Raw genomic sequence first — 20,601 nt, 5'->3', positions numbered from 1 at the left:
GTGTTTATTCTTCTGAAGCCCCATTTCAGAGGGCTGAGTGTAGTATGCAGACTTACTGCAAAAGTACCCCAAGAGTCAATGGGGAAACAGCCCAGCTCTCTCATACTCAAGCCACCAAATGTGCTCCCAAGCTGGAGGGTGGAAGGTGTCCAAGACAGTATGGTAACCCTGGGAAGAACTAACTCCGATTTTCTTTTATTGTTTCAGTTAAGAAATGCCATGGTGAATAGAAAGACCGGGAAGTTTTCCATGGAGGTGAAGAAGACAGTGGACAAAGGGGTACATTTTTCTCAAACATTCTTGCCGCTTAATTTAAAACAAACCACTGTGAAAAATTAGCTTTGAAAGTTCTATCTGGAGTAAATATCTTTCGCTGAGATCATTTTTCTCTTGTCTTTACTTATCTCAAACAAGATTCATGTAGTACTGTTAACCTGATCATAGTGTGTCCATTTATTTTTATTTATTTCTGAAAACTTCACCTAGCAGACTAACCATGTTTTCTTTTCTCTACGACTTTTTTTTTTCAATCTAGAAACGGGTTTTGGTGATGACAAATGACTACTATTATACAGACATCAAGGGTACTCCTTTCAGGTAGAGCTGACCATAATACGTGGACATTCCATCAGACCCATCAGTTGTGTTTGTACAAAACCTGCTGACGCTTTCAGAGCTCATCATCTGAAGATAACCAAACACCCTGCCGAAAGGCCGGAAAGAGTGAGGAAGGGGCTTTTCCCAGGCTGCTTTTGCTTTTGTTTTCCAGAAGGGGGAAGATGGTTCAGGCTCACCTAGGAGAACTCACTCAATTTGTCATGGCTTTGCATCTCATTATCAAGCAAATAAGCTTCTGGGGTTCTAACTAAGGGCAGATAGATAAATTCAGAGGGTTACCAGGGTCCTTAACCATCTAACTTGCTGCCTTTTATTTCCATGATCCTTCACACTTGGAGGTAGCATATTCATCCCTACATGTTGTGCTTCCGTTTTAATTTCTCTGAACTGTTCTGTGCTTGTCTGCCTTTGAATCCTGTTGTTTCTCTTTGTAACAATCCTGAAAAATGCATTTGCCCCCTTGCCTGCTTTCAGAAGTGTATGTGGCATTCTAAAGTTTCCTGCTATTAACTTAGTGTGATAACACTTTTTGTAAAAAGTTATTTTGGTAGGGCTTCTTTGTGTTCCTGAACTGGTGCCTTGCAGAGCTAAAGAGAGAAAGAATTTACTAACTTAGATTAATCTTTTAAAAAAAAAATGTGGCGTTGTTGTTGTATACGGCCAGGGATCATGGGTGGATTCCATTTGGAGCCAGAGCAGTTGATGGAACACATGACTGCTAAGTGGGTTTACCAAATGAAGAGACTGTGTTATCAAAACATACTCTCTGACTTTAGGCAATGAAGGAAGGAGCTTAAATCAAGACTTTGAGAGTGTGAGAGTGTGAAAAATCTATCAGGCAAGGGAGAAGGTTGGGCAGAGAAGCCCACGATACAGTCATGTGGCTGCGTTCAAGTGGCAGTAGAAGTGTTCATTTTTGCCATTGAGAAGGGGTTAATTTTCCCTCGTCCCAAACTCTACAGTCTGGAAAGAGCCGTGTGTGGCTGAATGTAGGGCAGGGGTGCATAAGGTGGTAGTGAAGAGCAGGACACGTAGCACTTGCAAGAGCATCCAAAAGAAGGGCTTGCTAGAAGGGCTTGTAGGAGCTGCCACACCTCTTTAAACACACGCAGGAGCCACCCATTGCTGTTGCACTTCCAATCAGAAATTACACTGAAGCGGCTGATTGAATCTAAGAAACACCAACACCAACTATAATCAGTGGGGTTTTGAAAGTAAACTTGAAAAACATTGTTTACAGAACATGAAATGGAAATGTGAAAACGGAAAATAAAGTTCACCTGCAAGTCTGTTCCAGTCAGTGTCATGGATTTCAAGGTCTGCTTTGTTTCTCTGCACAGTTTAGGTGTGGCGCTCTCTAGAGGCCATGGGAAATATTTCTTCCGAGGGAATGTAACCATTGAAGAAGGTAAGATGCTGCCTTCATCCATCTTATCCTTTTGTGTGGGAAGAAAGCCCTGAAGCCAGCTGTTGGGTTAGCTGAAGAATTTGCTCATCTATCCAACCCTTATTCCAATCCCTGGACATGTGACTCAACCATTTACCCACCTGCCGTTAACCTTGCTCTCCGAGACTGATTCAGAATGGTGGGACTCCCAACTAGTGATGGCCTTCCGTGATTTCATTTATGTTCTGCTTTCATCCACAAAGTTGTTGAGGCAACTCATAAGAATCATCCATCCACCAACTGTATTCTTCTCATACATAAAAATTAGTACCAAGAAAAATACGAATTAGTATAAAAACTCAAGCCCAGGAAAAGAAAAAGAAAAGAAAGCTGTGCGAGCCTTAAGTCTTCTACATAGTTGAGCCACAAATTTCACTTGTGCTTCAAGGCAGCTTGGGTCCAAGGGAAATGTGATCATTCAAATGATTTAGTAAGTCAGAAACCCGCACCCCCTGCAGTGGAAGCGTGGAGTCTTAACCACTGGACTGCCAGGGACGTCCCTCTTCTTGTCTTCATAAAGCACCAGTGCACTGGAAACTCCCAGTAAATGGTAGCTGTTGTTACAGCCCTTTAAACTTGAAAACTGCTCTCACCCCCATACTGTCCTTTTCATCTCCCAACAAGCTAGTAGCTCAGAGAAGTTATCTTTCCCAGTATCACCAGCTCACAGGGAGGAGTGGGTCTGGCCTCTGAAAGGCTTCACTCCCAGAGTGGCCTTGAGTAAGTCACTTGCCCAACCTAGGTGTTCTGTTTTGCATCTTGACAGAGAAGGAGTTGGACCAGACCAGTGCTCTTTGTGGGTATCCTCAGGGAGTGTGGCCAAGAGTGGGAAGGTCAGTTACAAGCTGGGTTTTAATGGGTTAAAGCTGGTTACAAATGAGTTTGGTGAACTTCCAGAAGCTAGACCACCTTGTGGCTCACTCCGATGATGCAGTGGAGAATGAAGAAGGAGATTGGAAGTCCCTGAGATGCCAGGTTTCATAGATGGCCTTCTGGTCTACTCCTGAGTGTCCCTGCATTGTTTCGTGGGTTTTGGGTTTTGTCTCCCAACTGATTGTGAGATCTTAAGGAACAGGAAGGAGAGTGAAGAGATCATCTTGACCAGGGCAGAACCCAGAGTATGCCCACTGCAGAGATATTCAATCATGTGCTCCCTCTTCCTAGAAACAGGCAAGGAAAAACAGGCAACTTTGTGATTTGGGCAAGATACTCAACAGGATGTATTCTCAGGGATCTTTTTTTTTTTTTTTAACTTCTTTAATTTTCTGGCTCCATGAGCCATGTGTGGCTCTGTGGATGTCACTGCTCGTGAAGACAGAAAATTCACATCTAAGCCATCTGAGGTCAAGATGAGGAAATAGCTCATGATCAGAACAGTAAAAGGAGAGATTGTTAATGGATTATTTGCCTCTCTTGTGTTCATTCCCTTAGTCAATGGACCTGACCCTCCATCTTCTCTCTCTCTCTCTCTCTCTCTCTCTCTCTCACACACACACACACACACACACAGTTGTTTTGCATTGTTTTTTGGATCACTTCTTCATTTCTTTAGTCACTATCATCTTCTGTTAGGCTAAGAGCTCACACAGAGAGAATTTTAGAGCCAACTGCAACCATCCTGCAAGAAATTAGTTTGAATCCTAGGCAAGGGGAAGAGTGTCTGGTTATCCACACAAATGAGGTCAGATCTTCCTCTCTCTGTTGGTCCTCTGTAAATAAGAGGGCTTCCAATCCTGCCAGCTTTGCTGAGTTACAGAGCCTGAGAAAACTGCTTCCCCTGGGCTAACTAGTAGAGGGGCTTGTCATCCATAAAGGCCACGGCTTGATTACCATTCTGCTCTGTTCTTAAAGAGGGCAGGAGTTTCTTGGGGATGGTGACCGCTTCTGAAGGTTGTCCCGTAAAGAATGATCTCCCATAGAATGTAGGAATTTTCAACCTGCCTTGACAATGGCAGGTATTACCAAGGTGGCGAACAGGCTGATTTTGCTCACAATGTAAGGAGTTGCTACTGAGGTTAAAGGTATGGGCTGTAGTTCTACCTGCTGAAGTCGTTTCTCTTCTGAATCTCCTTGACACTTTATCTTTATGTATATGTAGTACACAGTACTTGTTCAATAAATTAGAGCTTATGTCATTATTGTCAGCATTATCAGTCAAACAGTAGGTGTGATTTTGTCAGGAGGATCAAAATCAGAGGTGAGAGGGTTAGAGAACAATCATATTTCCTTGGTGACCTAGGAACTCAGAGAGGAAGCAATCAAAAAGATCTTCCCTTCAGGGTCTCATTGATAGGTCCTATGAAGTATAGGCAGAGAGGACTTTGCAGATGAAGGTTGATGAGAACAGAAACTAGAAATATATTATATGTAGAATTGATATCATTAACCCAGTATTCCAGGAAGGTGAGATCCCAGCTCAGGGCCTCTGCAGCTGTGGTTTCTTCTGCTGCGAGCACCTCAGTTACTACGTGGTTCTCTCCTCACCTCCTCCAGGTCTTTGCTTAAAGTCACTGTCTCAGTGAAGCATCTGACTCCCACTGTTAACAGTGAAACTCTTTCCCTCATCCCCCCCCATCTCTTAGTACCCCGTCTCCTTGCTTCATTCTCTCTCTTAACTTCATAGCCCTCACTACTGATAGGCTATGTATTTTAACTTTATTTACTTATCTCTTTTCTGATGCTAGAAAGTAAATACCATGAGAGCAGCAGTGATTTTTGTATTGGTCACTGCTATGTTCTCAGGACCTAGAATAGTACCTGGCACATAGTGGATGCTCAGTAAATATATGGAAGGAAGAACGGGAGGGAGGGAGGGAGGAGTGGAGGGAAGAAGAAAGGGAAGAAAGGATGGATGGATGCATAGATTGTCCTAGGGACTAATCACTATTCCGTTCAACCCTCTCATGCAGTCTGTGAGTTAGGCACTATTACCCACATCTTCTGACTATAAGTCAAAGAGTTGAAGCGACATTCCCAACATCATTCAACCAGAAGGTGTTGGAGCCAGGATATGGCCACTTGGGTCATATAGTATGATATTCTATATAATTCATTGCCTACTTCCTATAAAATCAAACAGGAGTGTGTGATGATAGTTCTAGTGTTTTGCTATTTATTTTGTACATTTGTATTTGAGGAGGAAACTGGAATCCTGAATGCAGTAAGATACTGTTGGTCACTTGGGAAACTGACATTCTCAAAAATTGGAGTTCCTGAGGTTGTCACTCAGAAGTGTTTGTCTGCTCATGACCCATCAAAATGAAGTCACATAAAGACACAAGGAAAAAGAGTGATTTCACAGAGTTAGGGTGTCTCGGGTATTTTATATATAAAAACTCCCCAATTCCCTGCAGGCCTCAGTTCTTCTAGCTACCTCTCCAGACTGATGATTCATTTTAACTTAGCATCCTGTATCAACTAGCAATTTTTGCTGGTCAAAAACAGTTGAGTATTGGCAATCTCATATCATTCAACCTATAATTTCACCCTCACAGCCACCTGTCAGTTAGGGACTATTATTATTACTGTTTTGCACGTGAAGAAAGAGTAAATCAACCTGCTAACATCACACAGCAGTTTAGTGGCCCACCCAATTTCCCAACTCAGGCTGTACTGTACGGGCCTCCAAAGTTGGTGTCTCCACCATCTTGCTAAGCTTCTCTCCCAGGACTCACTGGTGCATCATTTATCTTCAGGGAGTTAAGGCTTTCCTGGGACACTGCCAGGGAAAGTTGCAGTGGTGGCTGAGTGAGGTGGACGTGGGGAGAAGGTTCTGCCTGGGAACAGAACTTGTTTCCTATGTGCAAAGTCCCTTTTCTCAGGCAGATATCTTTGGTGTTGATGTCTACCCTTAACCCCCACCCCCCATGGCCTTGCCCTAGAACATTTGAAGCACAGGAGAGCATGAGGGGGGTGGTCAGTGCCCCACACAGATGGTACTTACTCATGATGCCCTTCTCCTTGACCTCCAGGCCTTCATGACTTAGAACACCCTGATGTGTCCTTGGCAGACGAATGGTAAGAATGGAATGATTCTTCCTCGGCATTGGTGTTTATTACCCTCTTTGATTTCAAGTTGTCTGTATTCCCTTGCCCAGTTCTCCTGGTTCGAAAGCAAAGGAAAGTGATGCCATAAATATGTACATGTTCTTGTTTTGGGCCATGTCACATTCCTAGGTCCTACTGCAACACTGACCTACACCCAGAGCACCGTCATCTATCTCAACTAGAAGCTATTAAGCTCTACCTCAAAGGCAAAGAACCTCTGCTCCAATGTGAGTGTGCTTCCAAATGCATGTGTGTGTGCCTATGGTGGTTGGACGGTGTGTGTGTGTGTGTGTGTGTGTGCGTGAACTCAAGACCATATTTCCCCTCAGTTTTCATGGGAAGCTTTGCTTTGGCCGAGATGATCAGTCACATTAAATCCAGCCAAATATCTGCTTCCTGTAGGAACAGGAAAAGGAATGTGGGTTACCAAGAGTCATGCAGAATCCCCAATCCCAGTTTAACACTTCACATTGGATTTTTCCCCTTACCAAACCATTTAGTCAAGCTCCTGAGTAACATGAAAATGTTTCAACTGGGAGGGGACTGTCGATATCTGCTTTTTTATTTTACAAAGAGAAACAAGGGGTGGAAATAGGATTTGTCTCATCCAAGGCCATAATCTAGGCCTCCTGGTTCTGTCCGGTGTGGGATTGCCACTGTGACATGTTGCTTTTTGCACTGTATATTCTTCTGCCCCTCCTCCTACAGAGTGCCCTCTGAGGGAGCTCAGTGAGTCAGAAATGGCCAGTAGCTGGTGACGGGGGCAGGGAAAGGGGGGCAGAGAGAGAGCAGCAGCAGGCCTGGTGCAAGAACAGTCCCTGAACAAGGATAAATTAGTTCCAGTAGCTAATATTTGGATATATGGATGTATATCCTTATATAGTATGTGCCATTATTTTCATTACTTTGTATATTAAGATTTATATATATATATAATTATATATTATTCATTTTAAATTTATATATTATCTCAATTTATTCATTGTCTTTTTGATGGTGAGTTATTTCCAGTTTTTGCTTTTATAACAAAACTGCACTGTCTTCTTGGCCACCAGCTAAGGTGATGACTGGCCTGCTAGGTGATAAAGCTGTAGGGCTCTAGGATGCCTCTGCTAGATTCATGATATCCTCCTGATTCCTTGGCCTCTTCCACAGAGCTCTATCAAGAATTCGTTTGGATAAGGACAGATGTCCTACTTTAAAATGAAAAAAAAAAAAATCTTAGATGGAAGGAATGACAAAATAAGAGTCCCAGACATTCTTAAGCTATCACACCCCTTTCCCTTACAACCAAGATCAGGGCCCTGAAGAATTGCAAATTTTGATAGAGGACAGAAATGGGGATGAAAAGAGCAAACTGAGAAGTGCTGCCTTCTGATCTCCGAATCCCAGAGCTGGCGTGCTGGTCTATGGCATGAACTAATAGATGGGGAGGGAAAGTAGAAAACTGAAGCGTGAGACACCCACGACTCTCAATTTACTATCATCTCATCCAAATGCTTTGGGGGCCCTTGTGTTGTGGCATATCAGGTGTCAACTGTTTCATATTTTCAGCTGGTGGGAGGTTAACGCAGGAACACACCATAGGAGAAAGTAGCCTGTAGATACTGTAAAATGAGCCCAGTGTGCACTTCTCATGCTACAATTTGGGGTCTAGCCAAAGCCATCTTCTCAAGTCTATCCCTCCCAACAGGTGATAAAGAATTGATACAAGAAGTCCTTTTTGATGCTGTGGTGAGTGCTCCCATTGAAGCCTATTGGACCAGCCTTGCCCTCAACAAATCTGAGTAAGTGGTTGCACGTGTCCCCCTTTCATGGCCATTTCCCCACAAGCCGTCCGAAATATGGTTATGGTTTAAAGAACTGAACTGTTTTAGGAGGCTGGTGTTAAAGTTCTTTAATTTTCCCCAAAGCTCCAAACCACAAGAGCTAGAGCAGATTAGCGGCTCTGGCTTGGATGGCAAGCTCCTGGGTTTGACATATAATTTGTTTGAGTTTTAACATTACATGAAATTTGGTATGCTGAGGTAGGGTGACACTTCCGAGAGAGAGGGAGGCGGAAGGAGCATTTTGCTTCCTGCCCTGCCATGGCTCCCTCACCTTCACTGTCTAGAGGGAACTTGGGATCTGGGCCAGGCTAGGTTGTGAGGAGGACAGGGAAGTGAGAGCTCTATTTCATTAGGGTGTCAGATATAACCCTGCAGTTTTATTTCTGAAGTGGAGGATGTAGGGAGAGGAGGGCAGGCAATGGTAGTTGTTGTCAAAGACGAGGGTGAGAACTGCTTCAGCAGCTTATTTTTAATATTAATACTAGTATTTTACTATTTTAAGTAGGCTGTTAACAATTAAAAATAAGAGAGACAATTATTCCTTTTTCCTTATACCTTCATGTCATACATTATTCAGTTCTCTCTCCTTTTTTATTCTTTATTAGCTCCTTTCCTTTTTTTATCTTGTTTTGTATATTTTCCTATATCAGGTCTATTATTCATTCTGTTCTCATTTTCATTCACTCATTCATCAAATATTGACTGCACGTCTGTTATGTTCCAGGCACTGGGCTAGGTATTGGTGAAATCGAGGTAACTCAATCAAACACAGTCCTCACCATCATGTTACCTGTGATATATAGTGTGCTATATGATTAAGAATTGTGATAACTATGAAGGAAAATTAGACATGTAGGCAGTAACAAGACTTAGAGTGGAGATAGAAGACAGGAAAGGCTTTTCTGAGCAGGAACTAGTTCAAGGGTTCCCTGGGAGCATTCCAGGGAATTGGAACAGTATGTGCAAAGGCCCTGAGGTGAGACAGTATTTGACATGGTTGAGGAATTTAAAGAAGGCCAACAGAACTGATATGTAGAGCATAGGCTGGAAGATGTTAGGAGACAAGGGTACAGTAGGGCCTGGTGGTTCAGGACCTTGGGAATCAGATTAAGGATTTTGGATTTTATACTCAGAATATTGGAAAATCATTGAAGAATTTTAAGAACGACATTTTAAGATTTTAAGAAGGAGATGATCGGATTTGCATTTTTAAAAAAGACCCTTCTACTGCTATGTGGATAATAGAATGTAATGGGGGTAAGAAAAATAGTAAAGGCTCCTACAGCAGTTCAAGGGATTTGCCACTTGGACCAAGGCAGTGGCAGTGGGCACAGAGACAAGGGATTTACTTGTGGCATGCTTTGGAAGTAAGACCCCCAGGACTTCGTGGTGGGTTCACGCTGTGAGGGTAGGGAGGCTGAGCTGTCAAGGATCATTCTCAGGTTAATGACATCAATATCTGGGTAGATAGTGGTGCCATTTCCTAGGACAGGAGACAGTGAAGGAAGAGCGGGTTTGGGACTGGACATGGCCAGAATTCTTTTCTAGACATTTTGTAGTTAAAATGACTCCTAAGCATAGATGTAAGGTAGGTAGTTTAATACATGAGTCTGGACTCCCAAAGATATAACCACTCTCATTATATTTGGGGGTATCCTTGGACTGCTTACCTGCATGGATCTTATTCCCTGGGAGGTTTGGAAAGAGTCAAAGCCTTTCCTGTGATTGCATTCTCTAGTGGAAATGTTTCTTTTAGGTTCTCATGAAACTCAAAATCCTGTGGAAAGATTGCTGATTCACCCCTAACAGATGCTAAAGATTTCCAAAATGGTAGCTTGCATTGTAGTCCACATCTGTAACTGATTGGGCAGCCCGACTTTACAATTTGCTGTAGGCTACGAGCAGAAACAAATGCATAATGTTTGTTTTTATTCATCCCTTAAATACTTAAAGGTAGTATTGACCACTTTGACAACCATCAGAGATCAAGTAACTAAATTATCTTATACTGAAGATGACATGGATAAAGCTTGGAATCAAATTGCTACTAGCATCTAGGGTGGGAAGCAAACTCAGGAATCAGTATTCTCTTCATATTTTTTTGTAGAATAAAATTATGTATTTGTGGAGAAAGACCATTTGCTGTTTTTCTGAAGAAGTATCCACTGAGAAAACCCTGAAGAACATGTTCAAACATATAAAATTTGCCTTGAATGTTGAAAAAAAAATCTTTGCTGAATTTTCAAATGAGTCTTCTTTGCTAAGGCTGTCCTTAGAGTTCCTATGTGTGGCGTCCTGTAGGGCTATTTACAGAATTCATTTCTTTACTCATCCCTCTGGGGTTGGTGGTGAGGATAAGGCCTATTCTTTAGTAGAAGTTACCAGTTGGTGCCCCCAAAATGGTGTAGAATTCAAGTCCTAAACATTTCCAGGCTGTGGGATACTACAGACTTGAGTCAGTGACTCAGTTGCTTCTTTTCGCTAATGGCAGATTCCACTAATGGTCTCAGAACCAAGAATAGGCTTGGTAGCATCAGATGAAACAGCTAGCTCTAAGGCTTTTCTTCCTCTCCTCAAAGTTGGCCTGCTCTTTCTGAACTTGCACCCAGAACCTTGAGATAAAGGTGTGTTTATTTAGCATTCGGGATGCATTTATTTCCTCCTGCTGCTTCTTTGGTCATGGACTTCTTAGTTTTTCTGGCAGGAATTACCACGAAAACTTTTGTAAGGAATAAGAGTTTGCATCCTGTGTGTGCATGTGTGCATATGTTTCTATAATTTCTTCCAAAATTTCAGGCTTCAAGACTGTTATTTCATAAAACATTCCATGAGTCTTAAAATGCAGAAGCCATTATCTGCTTACTGTCTGGCAGAATCCCCCTGATTCCTTCTGCTCTGTTTCAGGAATTCTGACAAGGGTGTGGAGGTGGCCTTCCTCGGCACTCGCACAGGCCTCTCGAGAATCAACCTGTTTGTTGGGGCCGAGCAGCTCACCAATCAGTAAGTAGGGAGCTCCTGAAGTGGGACAGTGAAAGGGAAGCTTATACCATTTATTGATTCCACCAGCAGTAGAAACAAAATTCAGGCCACCCCAGGCCTGTTGACATTTTTCCTCTCCGTTCTACCTCGGGGGCCGCAGTGTATGTCTTCACCTGCCCATTGTTGGCCCTTCCACGACTCTGTGTTTTTCACGCTTGTTGGCTTCTGTCCACTGTCCTGGAGTCCTCTCCCGCCCTGGTGAGTCATTTCGCTCAACTCTGGAGATGGTGTGGCTGGTAGGGGAACAGCCAGTGGGAGGACTCACTCACCTCCTGACAAATGACTGGAGGGCATTCAGCTGTCCCGCAGCTCTGCTGAGGAATTCCTGCCTGTCCCGAGAAGCAGTGTTTCAAGTCTGGTGTTTATTTGTTTGTATATGTTTTAGTAAATCTCTGTGCCTCAGCTCGGAGACTGAGGGCCTGTAGAGCCCCACACTCGGGAGCAGGCATTCTGGTGGCTCTCGGGTTTGACAGTGTTTCCTTGTTCTTCTAAGGAGACCCAGATGGACAGTGGGCAGAGTGTCACCAAGTTCAGTACCCAGATGCCTTTTAAAATAAATAATTAATTAATTAATTTTATTTTATTTATTTTTGGCTGCGTTGGGTCTTCGTTGCTGCATGCGGGCTTTTCTCTAGTTGCGGCGAGTGGGGGCTGCTCTTCATTGCAGTGTGCGGGCTTATTGCAGTGGCTTCTCTTGTTGCGGAGCACAGGCTCTAGGTGCACGGGCTTCAGTAATTGTGGCACATGGGCTCAGTAGCTGTGGCTCGCGGGCTCTAGAGCGCAGGCTCAGTAGTTGTGGCGCATGGGCTTAGTTGCTCCACGGCACGTGGGATCCTCCTGGACTAGGGCTTGAGCCCATGTCCCCTGCATTGGCAGGTGGACTCTTAACCACTGCACCACCAGGGAAGCCCTCAGATGCCCTTTTATTTATTTATTATTTTTTTGTGTGTGTGGTACGCGGGCCTCACTGTTGTGGCCTCTCCCGTTGCGGAGCACAGGCTCCGGACGCGCAGGCTCAGCGGCCATGGCTCACGGACCCAGCCACTCCGCGGCATGTGGGATCTTCCCGGACCGGGACACGAACCTGTGTCCCCTGCATCGGCAGGCGGACTCTCAACCACTGCGCCACCAGGGAAGCCCCAGGTGCCCTTTTAAACCACTGCTTGGCCCCTGTGTCTGTCTTCAGAGAGCCACAGGGTCTTAATTCTTCAAATTGGTATCTGACCAGAGCTGGTGTGAGCCTGGGAAGTCTTTCCTGAGCCCATTAATATGTTTTCTCAATTTCTTTTCTCTGAAGTAAGAGACATTATTAGGCCAGGGATGAATGGAGCCTAAGATTCAGAGAGTTTGCAAAGTGTGTGTTTGTGATTCCAGAGGTTACCATGGAACTTCACAAATCCTGACCTTCAGGGTCCCTGAGAGGGGGGAGGTGGGGATAACCAAGGCACAGGGTGGCCACCAATTTGAGAGGGGTTGGCCCATCAGGAGCCCAATGAGGAAACACTCCTGTCCCATTAAGCCCAGCTTAGCTGTGCTCTTGTGTCTCTTAGATGAGGCCCGGACACCCACCATATGATCTTTTAAGACCAGGTCTGGTAAGTGGCAGATCCATAGATTTTTGGATGCTTTGTGAACTGGCTTTTAATGCCCATCTGAGGACTCTTTCTTCCTCAACTTCTCAAATTTGTCATTTATGAAGTTGACTATAGTTGTGACTTGATTCTTTTCAACTCCTCTTTACCCCTGTACCCCCAAACAATTACTTTACAGAAAGCACGTTCTTAGGAAGGACTAGAAGTGTTGGGGTACACATTGCCTTCTCCTTTTAGGACCCAGAGTGGCAAAGGGAGACACAGGAATAGACTTTCTAGTGCTCAGAGCAAAAAACTGTTGTATGTTTTGAGATTAAGACAAATAAACAAGAAAAGTACTAACAGCAACAAAACATAGCACCTTGCTAGTCTTATATACAGGTGATTGTGATGGATTTGAAATGTGGCAGGACCACACTCAGGACTGCTGGGATGTGTACCTGGTTCACCTCACTTGATATATCTGAAAAATGGGTTAATGATCTCCCTGGTTTACTGTGAGGATCAGAAAACCTTCGGATGTGAAACTGCTTTGGGAAGCTAAAAGTATCTACAACTATGAATTCTTTGTGACATTATTGTGACTCAAAGTGAATACTCATTGGTTATCTGGTTGGGTGAAACAGTTCTTGTCTTCAGGAAAATCCTATCATTGATTCATGTAGAGGCACCTTGACTTCCATTGTCTTAGCGTCTTATACCTGCCTACCCACTCCAATCAAATGATATTTGTTGATACCCAACTATTTGGATGCGCTCTATTAGCCAGGTCTAGAAAGGTTTTAGAATTTCTATGTTTTTTTTTTAAAGAGAGCATACAAGGAAGAGTTCAAAGTATTGGTGATAGGTCTGGGTAATAGAAAGTTCCCATCCTAGAGCTATACTATCATCAGGCTCCTACACTGAGGTTCTATCTCCTGTCCCCACCACATGCTTTTGGAATTAGATCCATTATAGTTCATGGCTTCTGTAACCTGCCACCATCCCCAATATTAATATATCCTGTGCTTTCAGTGTGGCCTTTTGGAGCACGTGTAGTAACACACATATAGCAACCTGTGATGTCAGCCTCCGCCGTATGGTTACTGCTCTCCTCCTAAGTCCTAAGTCAGTCCTAAGACAGTCCTAAGTCTAAGAAATTATCACTTCACAGCTTCCATTTAAAGCATAGAGAATGAAAAAACTCTTGGGCTTTAAGAATCCCATATATTTGTGTGAGCCGCTTTCAGTTTACTTAGCCCCTTCACACATGGTGTTATGTTATTCTGATAGTATCGTGGTAAGTGTAATATTATTATTCCCACTTTGTAGATGAACAAATGGGGCTCGGAGACTCAGTAACTAACCCAAGTAACTCACCCAAGATCATTCAGCTCTGCCTAAAACCTAGACCTGTCTCACCCAACACCACAACAGTCCCTAGTATCCAGAAGTAAGAACAGTCCTGTTTGGCTGGAGGGTAGGGAGGGGGGGAAAGAAGCAAAGATCCCCATGTGGACCCATTTTTACCTCCTTTACCCTTTTTATAAGAAGAGAGAGATCTACCTAAGATGTTGATCCTCTCAAGGATATGTATCTGTGTGTTTGGATTTTAAGGCAAGACAAAGCTTTCTGACTCCCTTTGGTCTTCTGGTGTGATTTCTGGAGGCTTTGTTGGCTTGCTTCAGATGCTAAGACTATTAGTTCACTAGATATACTAGGAAAAATCATTTCACCCACTGGAGTCTGACTGCCAGGACTCTACAAGATATTTCTGAGTAATCTGGGGTATACAGTGTTACACAGGTCCTCTCTGTACTGAGAAAAGCAGGTTGGGGTTCTAAAAGCCAACATTATTTTTACCCAACAAAAGCTGCTGGCATGCACTCGTGTCTGGCTTTTCCTTGCTGAGTGGTGCCATGCTCTTCTTATTCTTTTCTATTTCAAGGGACTTCCTGAAAGCTGGAGACAAGGAGAACATCTTTAATGCAGACCATTTCCCTCTCTGGTACCGAAGAGCCGCTGAGCAGATTCCAGGGAGCTTTGTCTATTCGATCCCATTCAGCACAGGTGGGTGCCCTTGTTGGAGGCTGGCTGTGTCCCTTTGGTCCTGCTGGCCTGGGCATTGCGTGCAGAGTATGAGGGAGCAGGCTGGATGCTAAGGGAGCCAAATTCAGTCTTGAGAGCCAGTGTTGAATATTGGCCTAGCTCTGAACCAGTGACCAGTTCCATAAGTGTTGCTGCTCCAAATAAAAGGAAGCTTTAACTTAACCAGATTGTGTAAAAAGCATGTCAGGAAGCAGGACTGTTATTTTGTACCATGTGGAATTTGAATACAAACTTCTTAATAGATTTTTTTTTAATCTAAAATGTGATCATGGCCCTACTTAGAGAAAATTCATACAGCCATAACATCCATTGCCAGAACCTTCAGCAAGTCAGATCACTCTGGAGGCCCACAGTTCTCCATCAGAACTGATTTAAATCAACATGCAAGAGTAAGGACTAAGATTTTTGTATAGCCTCGTGCTCTCCTGACAGGGAGCTGTGGTGACCAATGTGAGGCACATAGCCAATGATTCTTCCAGTCTTAAGGTTTTACGATATTGTAAAAAAAACTAAGATCACCTCCCTCCAAAAAAGAACTGAACATTACCTTATTTCAACCAGTTTTAGAAGCAAGACAAACTGGAAAATCTTTTCAATTATCCTCGGCTTTTTCTTGTTTCATGCATCTGATATTTTTGGTGCTCAGTCTGTGTAAGGCTCTGTACCGTGCCTTGTAGAAACTTCAGAGATGAATAAGACATAGTTCTATAAATTTGGATTGCTCTGGACAGTTCAATATATACTTATGTTTTATATTAGGGCCTTTTGTATTAATCTCTTGCAAGCATTCCCAAGTCAACCCTAATGGAGACTCTCTAGCGCTTAGTGTCATAGCCCCTCCCAGAGTTTTGGCACTTGCTCATTTCCATGAATGAAAACATCTTTAGAAATAAGGCTTTCAAAATTTGTGGAAGAGATGTTGGCAAGAGTTGTCTAATAATTATTTAAATGGACTCATTAGGAAGAGGGTCCCTCATTAATGAAGATATTCAAGGAAAGGCCAAGTGTTATTGTAGAAATTCCCTCCCTAGGTGGGGTTTTAGAGGGGATTATCAGTTAGGTTCCTTTAAGGACCAAGATTCTTGGAGTCTGTGCTCCTGTGGTGACAGGCGTATGTTTACCCACGGCCATGCACATACACGTGTTCTCAAATATAAATTTCCAGGTACTAAGGCTCTTTCTTTATATGTTTATCTGTATCACATTTCATTGCTGAAAATATCAACTAAGAGACAGTGGACTTTCTAATTCTGCTGCAAACCTATCAATAATAATGTCTTCTTTTATCGTGCAGTCTCATGATACTTTCTTTTTCGTAGTCTTCTAAAGAAAGAAATAGAACTTAGCTTGCTAGATCTGGACAGGAGCCATCAGGTTATCCAGAAGGGCTTTTTCCCAATACTGGACAGAGAGGAGGAGCTATGGGCAATGAGAGCATCTCCCAGAAGTGCTCTGTGTGTGTGTGTGTGTGTGTGTGTGTGCGCGCGCGCGCGCGCGTGCGTGATGGCTCCTCGTGTCAGTTTGCTTTGTTATTATTCACCATTTTTCCTACAAAGAATTATGTCTGGAAAAAAATTCTGATTAATTAAGGCTGGCTGTTGTCTAATTGGTTTTTGGCAGGTGGGGTTTTCACTGAACTTTCAATGAAATCGCATAATAAAAAAGGAATTTACCTTGTTCATGGTAAAGTTATGGATGACATAATATCTTAGGAGATTTCGTGGCCCCTTTAGATTTGGAGAAAATGTTAAAAATCACCACATGCAGGTGTTGTGGTGGAGCTCTCCCTCGTTTTTTTCTCCTGTGTGTTGAATACCTGTACGCACTGGAAAAGAAGCTGGTTTTTATTACAACTTAGACTCGGGCCAGAAAATTCTTAATTGCTTTGGTCATAAGTGTATTCACATTCAGATCTGCCTTCTCCCTGATTCTAAATTCAATTGGATTCCATTCAGCTCACATTCATTGAACCTTTTAAAAGGTAGGCACTGGACTAACAATTATTAACTACGGGCATTAGGAATTTGTGCTCAGCGTCTTTTAATTCATGAGTATTAGAAACATTGTTAGTAATTAAAAATCTCTTTATACTAATACCATATTGTTATCACATTAATAAGAGTTTGAGGTAAGGATTGCATTCCAGCTCTATCCCTGTTTAGAATGGTTTTGTTCAGGAAAACCATTCTTGAAATTAGAATTTTATAGATCAGTAAAGTTTTAACCAACAGATCAGAGCTAGAGTTCTCAACTCACTGTAAAATAATTTCAAAACTTTATCTCAAGCAGCTCTCCATGGCTATATTTAGAAAGGCAATATAAATATGAAAACTGACACGAGTAAACACTTATATTAGTAACCACAAATTTTTAAAAATGTGGTCCCTCCATGGTAGTTAATAATTTTGATGTGAAGCGGCTGGACATTCCCCATTGGGGGTGGTCATAACTCGGTGCAGTGATTCCTTCAGCTGAGAGGACCGCCCACCCAGCACCTATCGCCTCACAGGGCTGCCCAGCTCCGAGTTCTGGGAAGCAAGCCCCAGCAGTCTGCAGAACTGGTGACTGCAAACCAATACCATCACTCTCTTAACATAAGCTCTATGACTGTCTTCATTTTCGTCATCGTGTTTTGTTTTGTTTCTTCTTACAGGAACAGTTAACAAAAGCAATGTGGTGACAGCAAGTACCTCCATCCAGCTCCTGGATGAACGGAAGTCTCCCGTGGTGGCAGGTAAATGATGGATTTCAATCAATGAGTGTAAAGTAAGCATGGTGTCCATATCATTTGTCAACTACTTCCACGTATCAGAAACTTGGCTTTGAAAGGTAAAAAACATTAAAAACTACTTCCTCTTCATCTTAGCATCATCTTCTCCAATCCAGGGCTCTGAAACCTGGTGGAATTTGATGTGAAAGCAGAAATATTTCCTAGGATTTTATTCTTAAACTCTGAGCCAGTAAGAAATTGTTGGTGCGTGCAAAAGATCATTTCTGGACAGTAGGTGCCGTGAACACTTAAAGTAAGCTCCAGATCTTCCACTTCTGTGTCATTAGGATAACAGGGGCCGTACAAGGAAATTGTGGGTTTGTTTTAGGCAAATACAAGCTGAAATGTGCACCTCTCTGGAGAGCGTGAGATTTTCATCGCCCTAATCCCCCTGAGTGATTAGAGTTAGATGTATCTACAGGTGCTGGGTTTGGGACCAGGAGAAAGCCAAAACATTTTATGATTGAGTCTTGAATTATCAAAGAAACCCGGTCTCTGGCTTTTCCCATCTCTCTCACTCTCAAGAGTATCAGTAGATTTTTGTGGCTGGCTGGCGGCTTTCATTGGTGGTATTTGGCCTAAAGGACCAGAAACTGCCACAAGCCCTCTTTTGAGGACAGCTGCTGAGAAAATGGAGCCTAAGAGCGTGTCTGGCACATTGTCTATTTCTGATAAATAATTGTTGGAGCCTTTGGTTGACGGATGGGTGAGACACTCCAAGTATCATCCTGATATTGGCTAGATTTACCAAAGGGAGTCATTTTGTTTTCAGTAGCCTCTCTCAGTAAGCTGTACCACAGGGTGATTTTGAACATCAGTTTCTGTGGTGGCTCCACACACTGAATATTTGTGGGAAGGAATTCAAATGGATCAGACATGTTTCAAGTGGTTGTTCTTTGGCTAGGAAATATTCCTTTTCCCCCCCACTTTATTTCTGATATAGCCTATACATCATAATTGTATTCTCATAGATTAGCAGGGATTGAAAGATTTGGGGACAGTTGTGCCCTGGTTATTCCTGGGTTTTTGGGTATAGCAAGAAAGACAGTCTTATGTATCTGACCTGTAAGCTCATCTTGAACTATGCAGACCTATAACTAATCAGCCAGGAGATAAGGGCTGTGAAAATTCAGGGCTGCTGTTCTTACTGTCGCATGTTCCTTGAGGAAAATAGGAGACAGGATCATTTAACTCAGCAAGATTTATTTTTGCTTAAAGGTCAGCCTTACTCGCCTCCAGGCTGACCCAGCCAGCTAGTTCTGGAGGCATGTTATCTCCCTGGAGTTGGGGCCACATGCAACAGCTGATAACGACATGGTCTGAACCAAACTGTCTGTCTGTGTGTTTGAAATTTCTTTCTAAAACCTTTTCCTTGAATTTCTCATTAAGTCATTATGAAGGATGCTCTGTTTTGGCCCTAAGATCACTGTGCCCATCCCAGCCACATCTGTCCAAGTTTACAAACTGTGTGCTCAAATGTTTCCAAATGGCTTATATTTCATAAATGTCTATTTGGCTGAGTATGGGCAAAACATGGACTCAGCCTGGGCACTGTGTATCCAGTGTGGAGAAGACCATGACTTTTCCAAATGGCATGCTTGTCTACTGTTGAGTTATACAGTTGGCCAGAGACCACAGGCAAGTCATGAGACATGGTTGGCCCACCCTGAGTGGGTGGGAGAGACATATTCCTGTTTACTACGACTCACTATGTGTCAACCCGTACCCATTTTCAGAAGATAATTACAGAGCAAGACAAAGAAACAGGGTTATCCAAGGAACTGTATTTAGTCCTTACCTTCTAAATCTGATGATTATTAATCTTCTTTTTTAAAGCGGGTCTTATAGACATAAGATAAAACAGAATTGCTCAGTTTTGATCTTGAAGGCTGACATGGATGCAGCACCGTGAAGGCAGTGACTTCAAAAGGACCTTTATGTCTCAAAAAGCAGAGAGTCCTCTTCAGCACTTCCCCCAAATTTCATTGACTCTGACTCACCCATCATGTCACTGGGTAATTAGGTTTGGTCACTTTCTTCTGTGTATTCTCCGCAAATTTAAGTAGACATTGTTTACTACTCTAAAATTTAAAAGTCCATTTTAATTGGGGAAGAAACCTTGTTTTGGCAGGTGAAGATGAATAGGTGAGCAGGCTTTTCCCCCACCAGTGTACTTCCAACAGCAGATGGGATACAGCCAACTGACAGCAATTTGGGGCTTCAATGAAATCCTTGTGTTAAATTGAAATTTTTCTGAAAGGAAAGGTGTACAATTTTAGTTTATTATCAAGGACTACTTTGAAAAGCCTGCACTGCTCCCAGATCTGATCTGGTGTTCTCATGTTCATTGGCTACATATGTCTGTTTGGGATAGAGAGTTTCTTGTTTTGGTTTTGTGTGTGTATCTCTGTGTGTGTGTGTGTGTGTGTGTGTGTTATTCTCTTCTTTCTCTCTTTTTTTCTTGGTTTTTTTTTTTTCCAAACAAAAACATTTAGATAGTCATCTGTCAATGACATCTTTGAAGAAAGGGCAGTCAGTCAGACTGGGCCGGATTCCATTTATACGTCAGCCTCTGTGCATAAATGGGCCCCATACATCTTCTTGGCCTATGACATTGCTTACAGTCCTTCTCTTGAGGAACTTGCCAACTCTCCAGCTGCCACTAGCATGCTAAATTTGCTTCATTGCTTTCCCACTGCAAAGGAAGAAGTGGTATGACTTTCTCTTTGGCCCACCAAGTCTCTCCAGAGCCCTGGAACCTGCTGTGTGTGTCAGGACCCTAATCCATTTTTCTGTTGTTATTGGAGGTGCAAGCCTGGGACTGTAAGGTCCACGTAGGTTTGTCACTTACTCTATAACTTGCTAAATGTGTGGTCTTGGGTCCCTGAAGTTCTATCTAAAATAGGGTTGGGATGATTATCTCTCTCACCTTACTCTGGGTTGATTTGGGGATAAAAAGAGAAAACAAACAAGAAAATATCTGGATATGTGGAAGTATAAAATTGCTAGGATTTGAGGTGGCCCATTTTTATCTTCAAGTTGGCAGTATACCTATGCATTCATTTGCTCATTTATTCAATAAATATTTCCTGACCTCGTGCTTTTGCCAGCACTCTAGATACAAATGAATAATAACCGGGCCCTGTAATTGACAGTTCCTCCCACAGCTCC

At 42.9% G+C, this 20,601-nt stretch overlaps 1 protein-coding gene across 5 annotated transcripts in view; it reads left to right on the top strand.

Annotated features, from left to right (window-relative positions):
- The window catches only part of CACNA2D3 (calcium voltage-gated channel auxiliary subunit alpha2delta 3), a 784,865-nt gene that overhangs the window by 619,925 nt on the left and 144,339 nt on the right, over positions 1-20,601 (top strand). For all 5 annotated transcript variants that reach the window (XM_060307837.1, XM_060307836.1, XM_060307834.1 and 2 more), the window contains 9 exons: positions 208-279; positions 536-597; positions 1,959-2,026; positions 6,037-6,082; positions 6,242-6,339; positions 7,806-7,899; positions 10,846-10,941; positions 14,500-14,621; positions 17,314-17,394. In XM_060307837.1, coding sequence (XP_060163820.1) covers positions 208-279; positions 536-597; positions 1,959-2,026; positions 6,037-6,082; positions 6,242-6,339; positions 7,806-7,899; positions 10,846-10,941; positions 14,500-14,621; positions 17,314-17,394 — 739 coding nt within the window. The remainder of the gene's footprint in view (positions 1-207; positions 280-535; positions 598-1,958; positions 2,027-6,036; positions 6,083-6,241; positions 6,340-7,805; positions 7,900-10,845; positions 10,942-14,499; positions 14,622-17,313; positions 17,395-20,601) is intronic.

This window comes from Globicephala melas, chromosome 11 (assembly GCF_963455315.2).
Source record: "Globicephala melas chromosome 11, mGloMel1.2, whole genome shotgun sequence".
Lineage (NCBI taxonomy): Eukaryota > Metazoa > Chordata > Mammalia > Artiodactyla > Delphinidae > Globicephala > Globicephala melas.
Note: the sequence above shows the minus strand (reverse complement) of the source record. Positions and strands in the feature narration are given on the sequence as shown.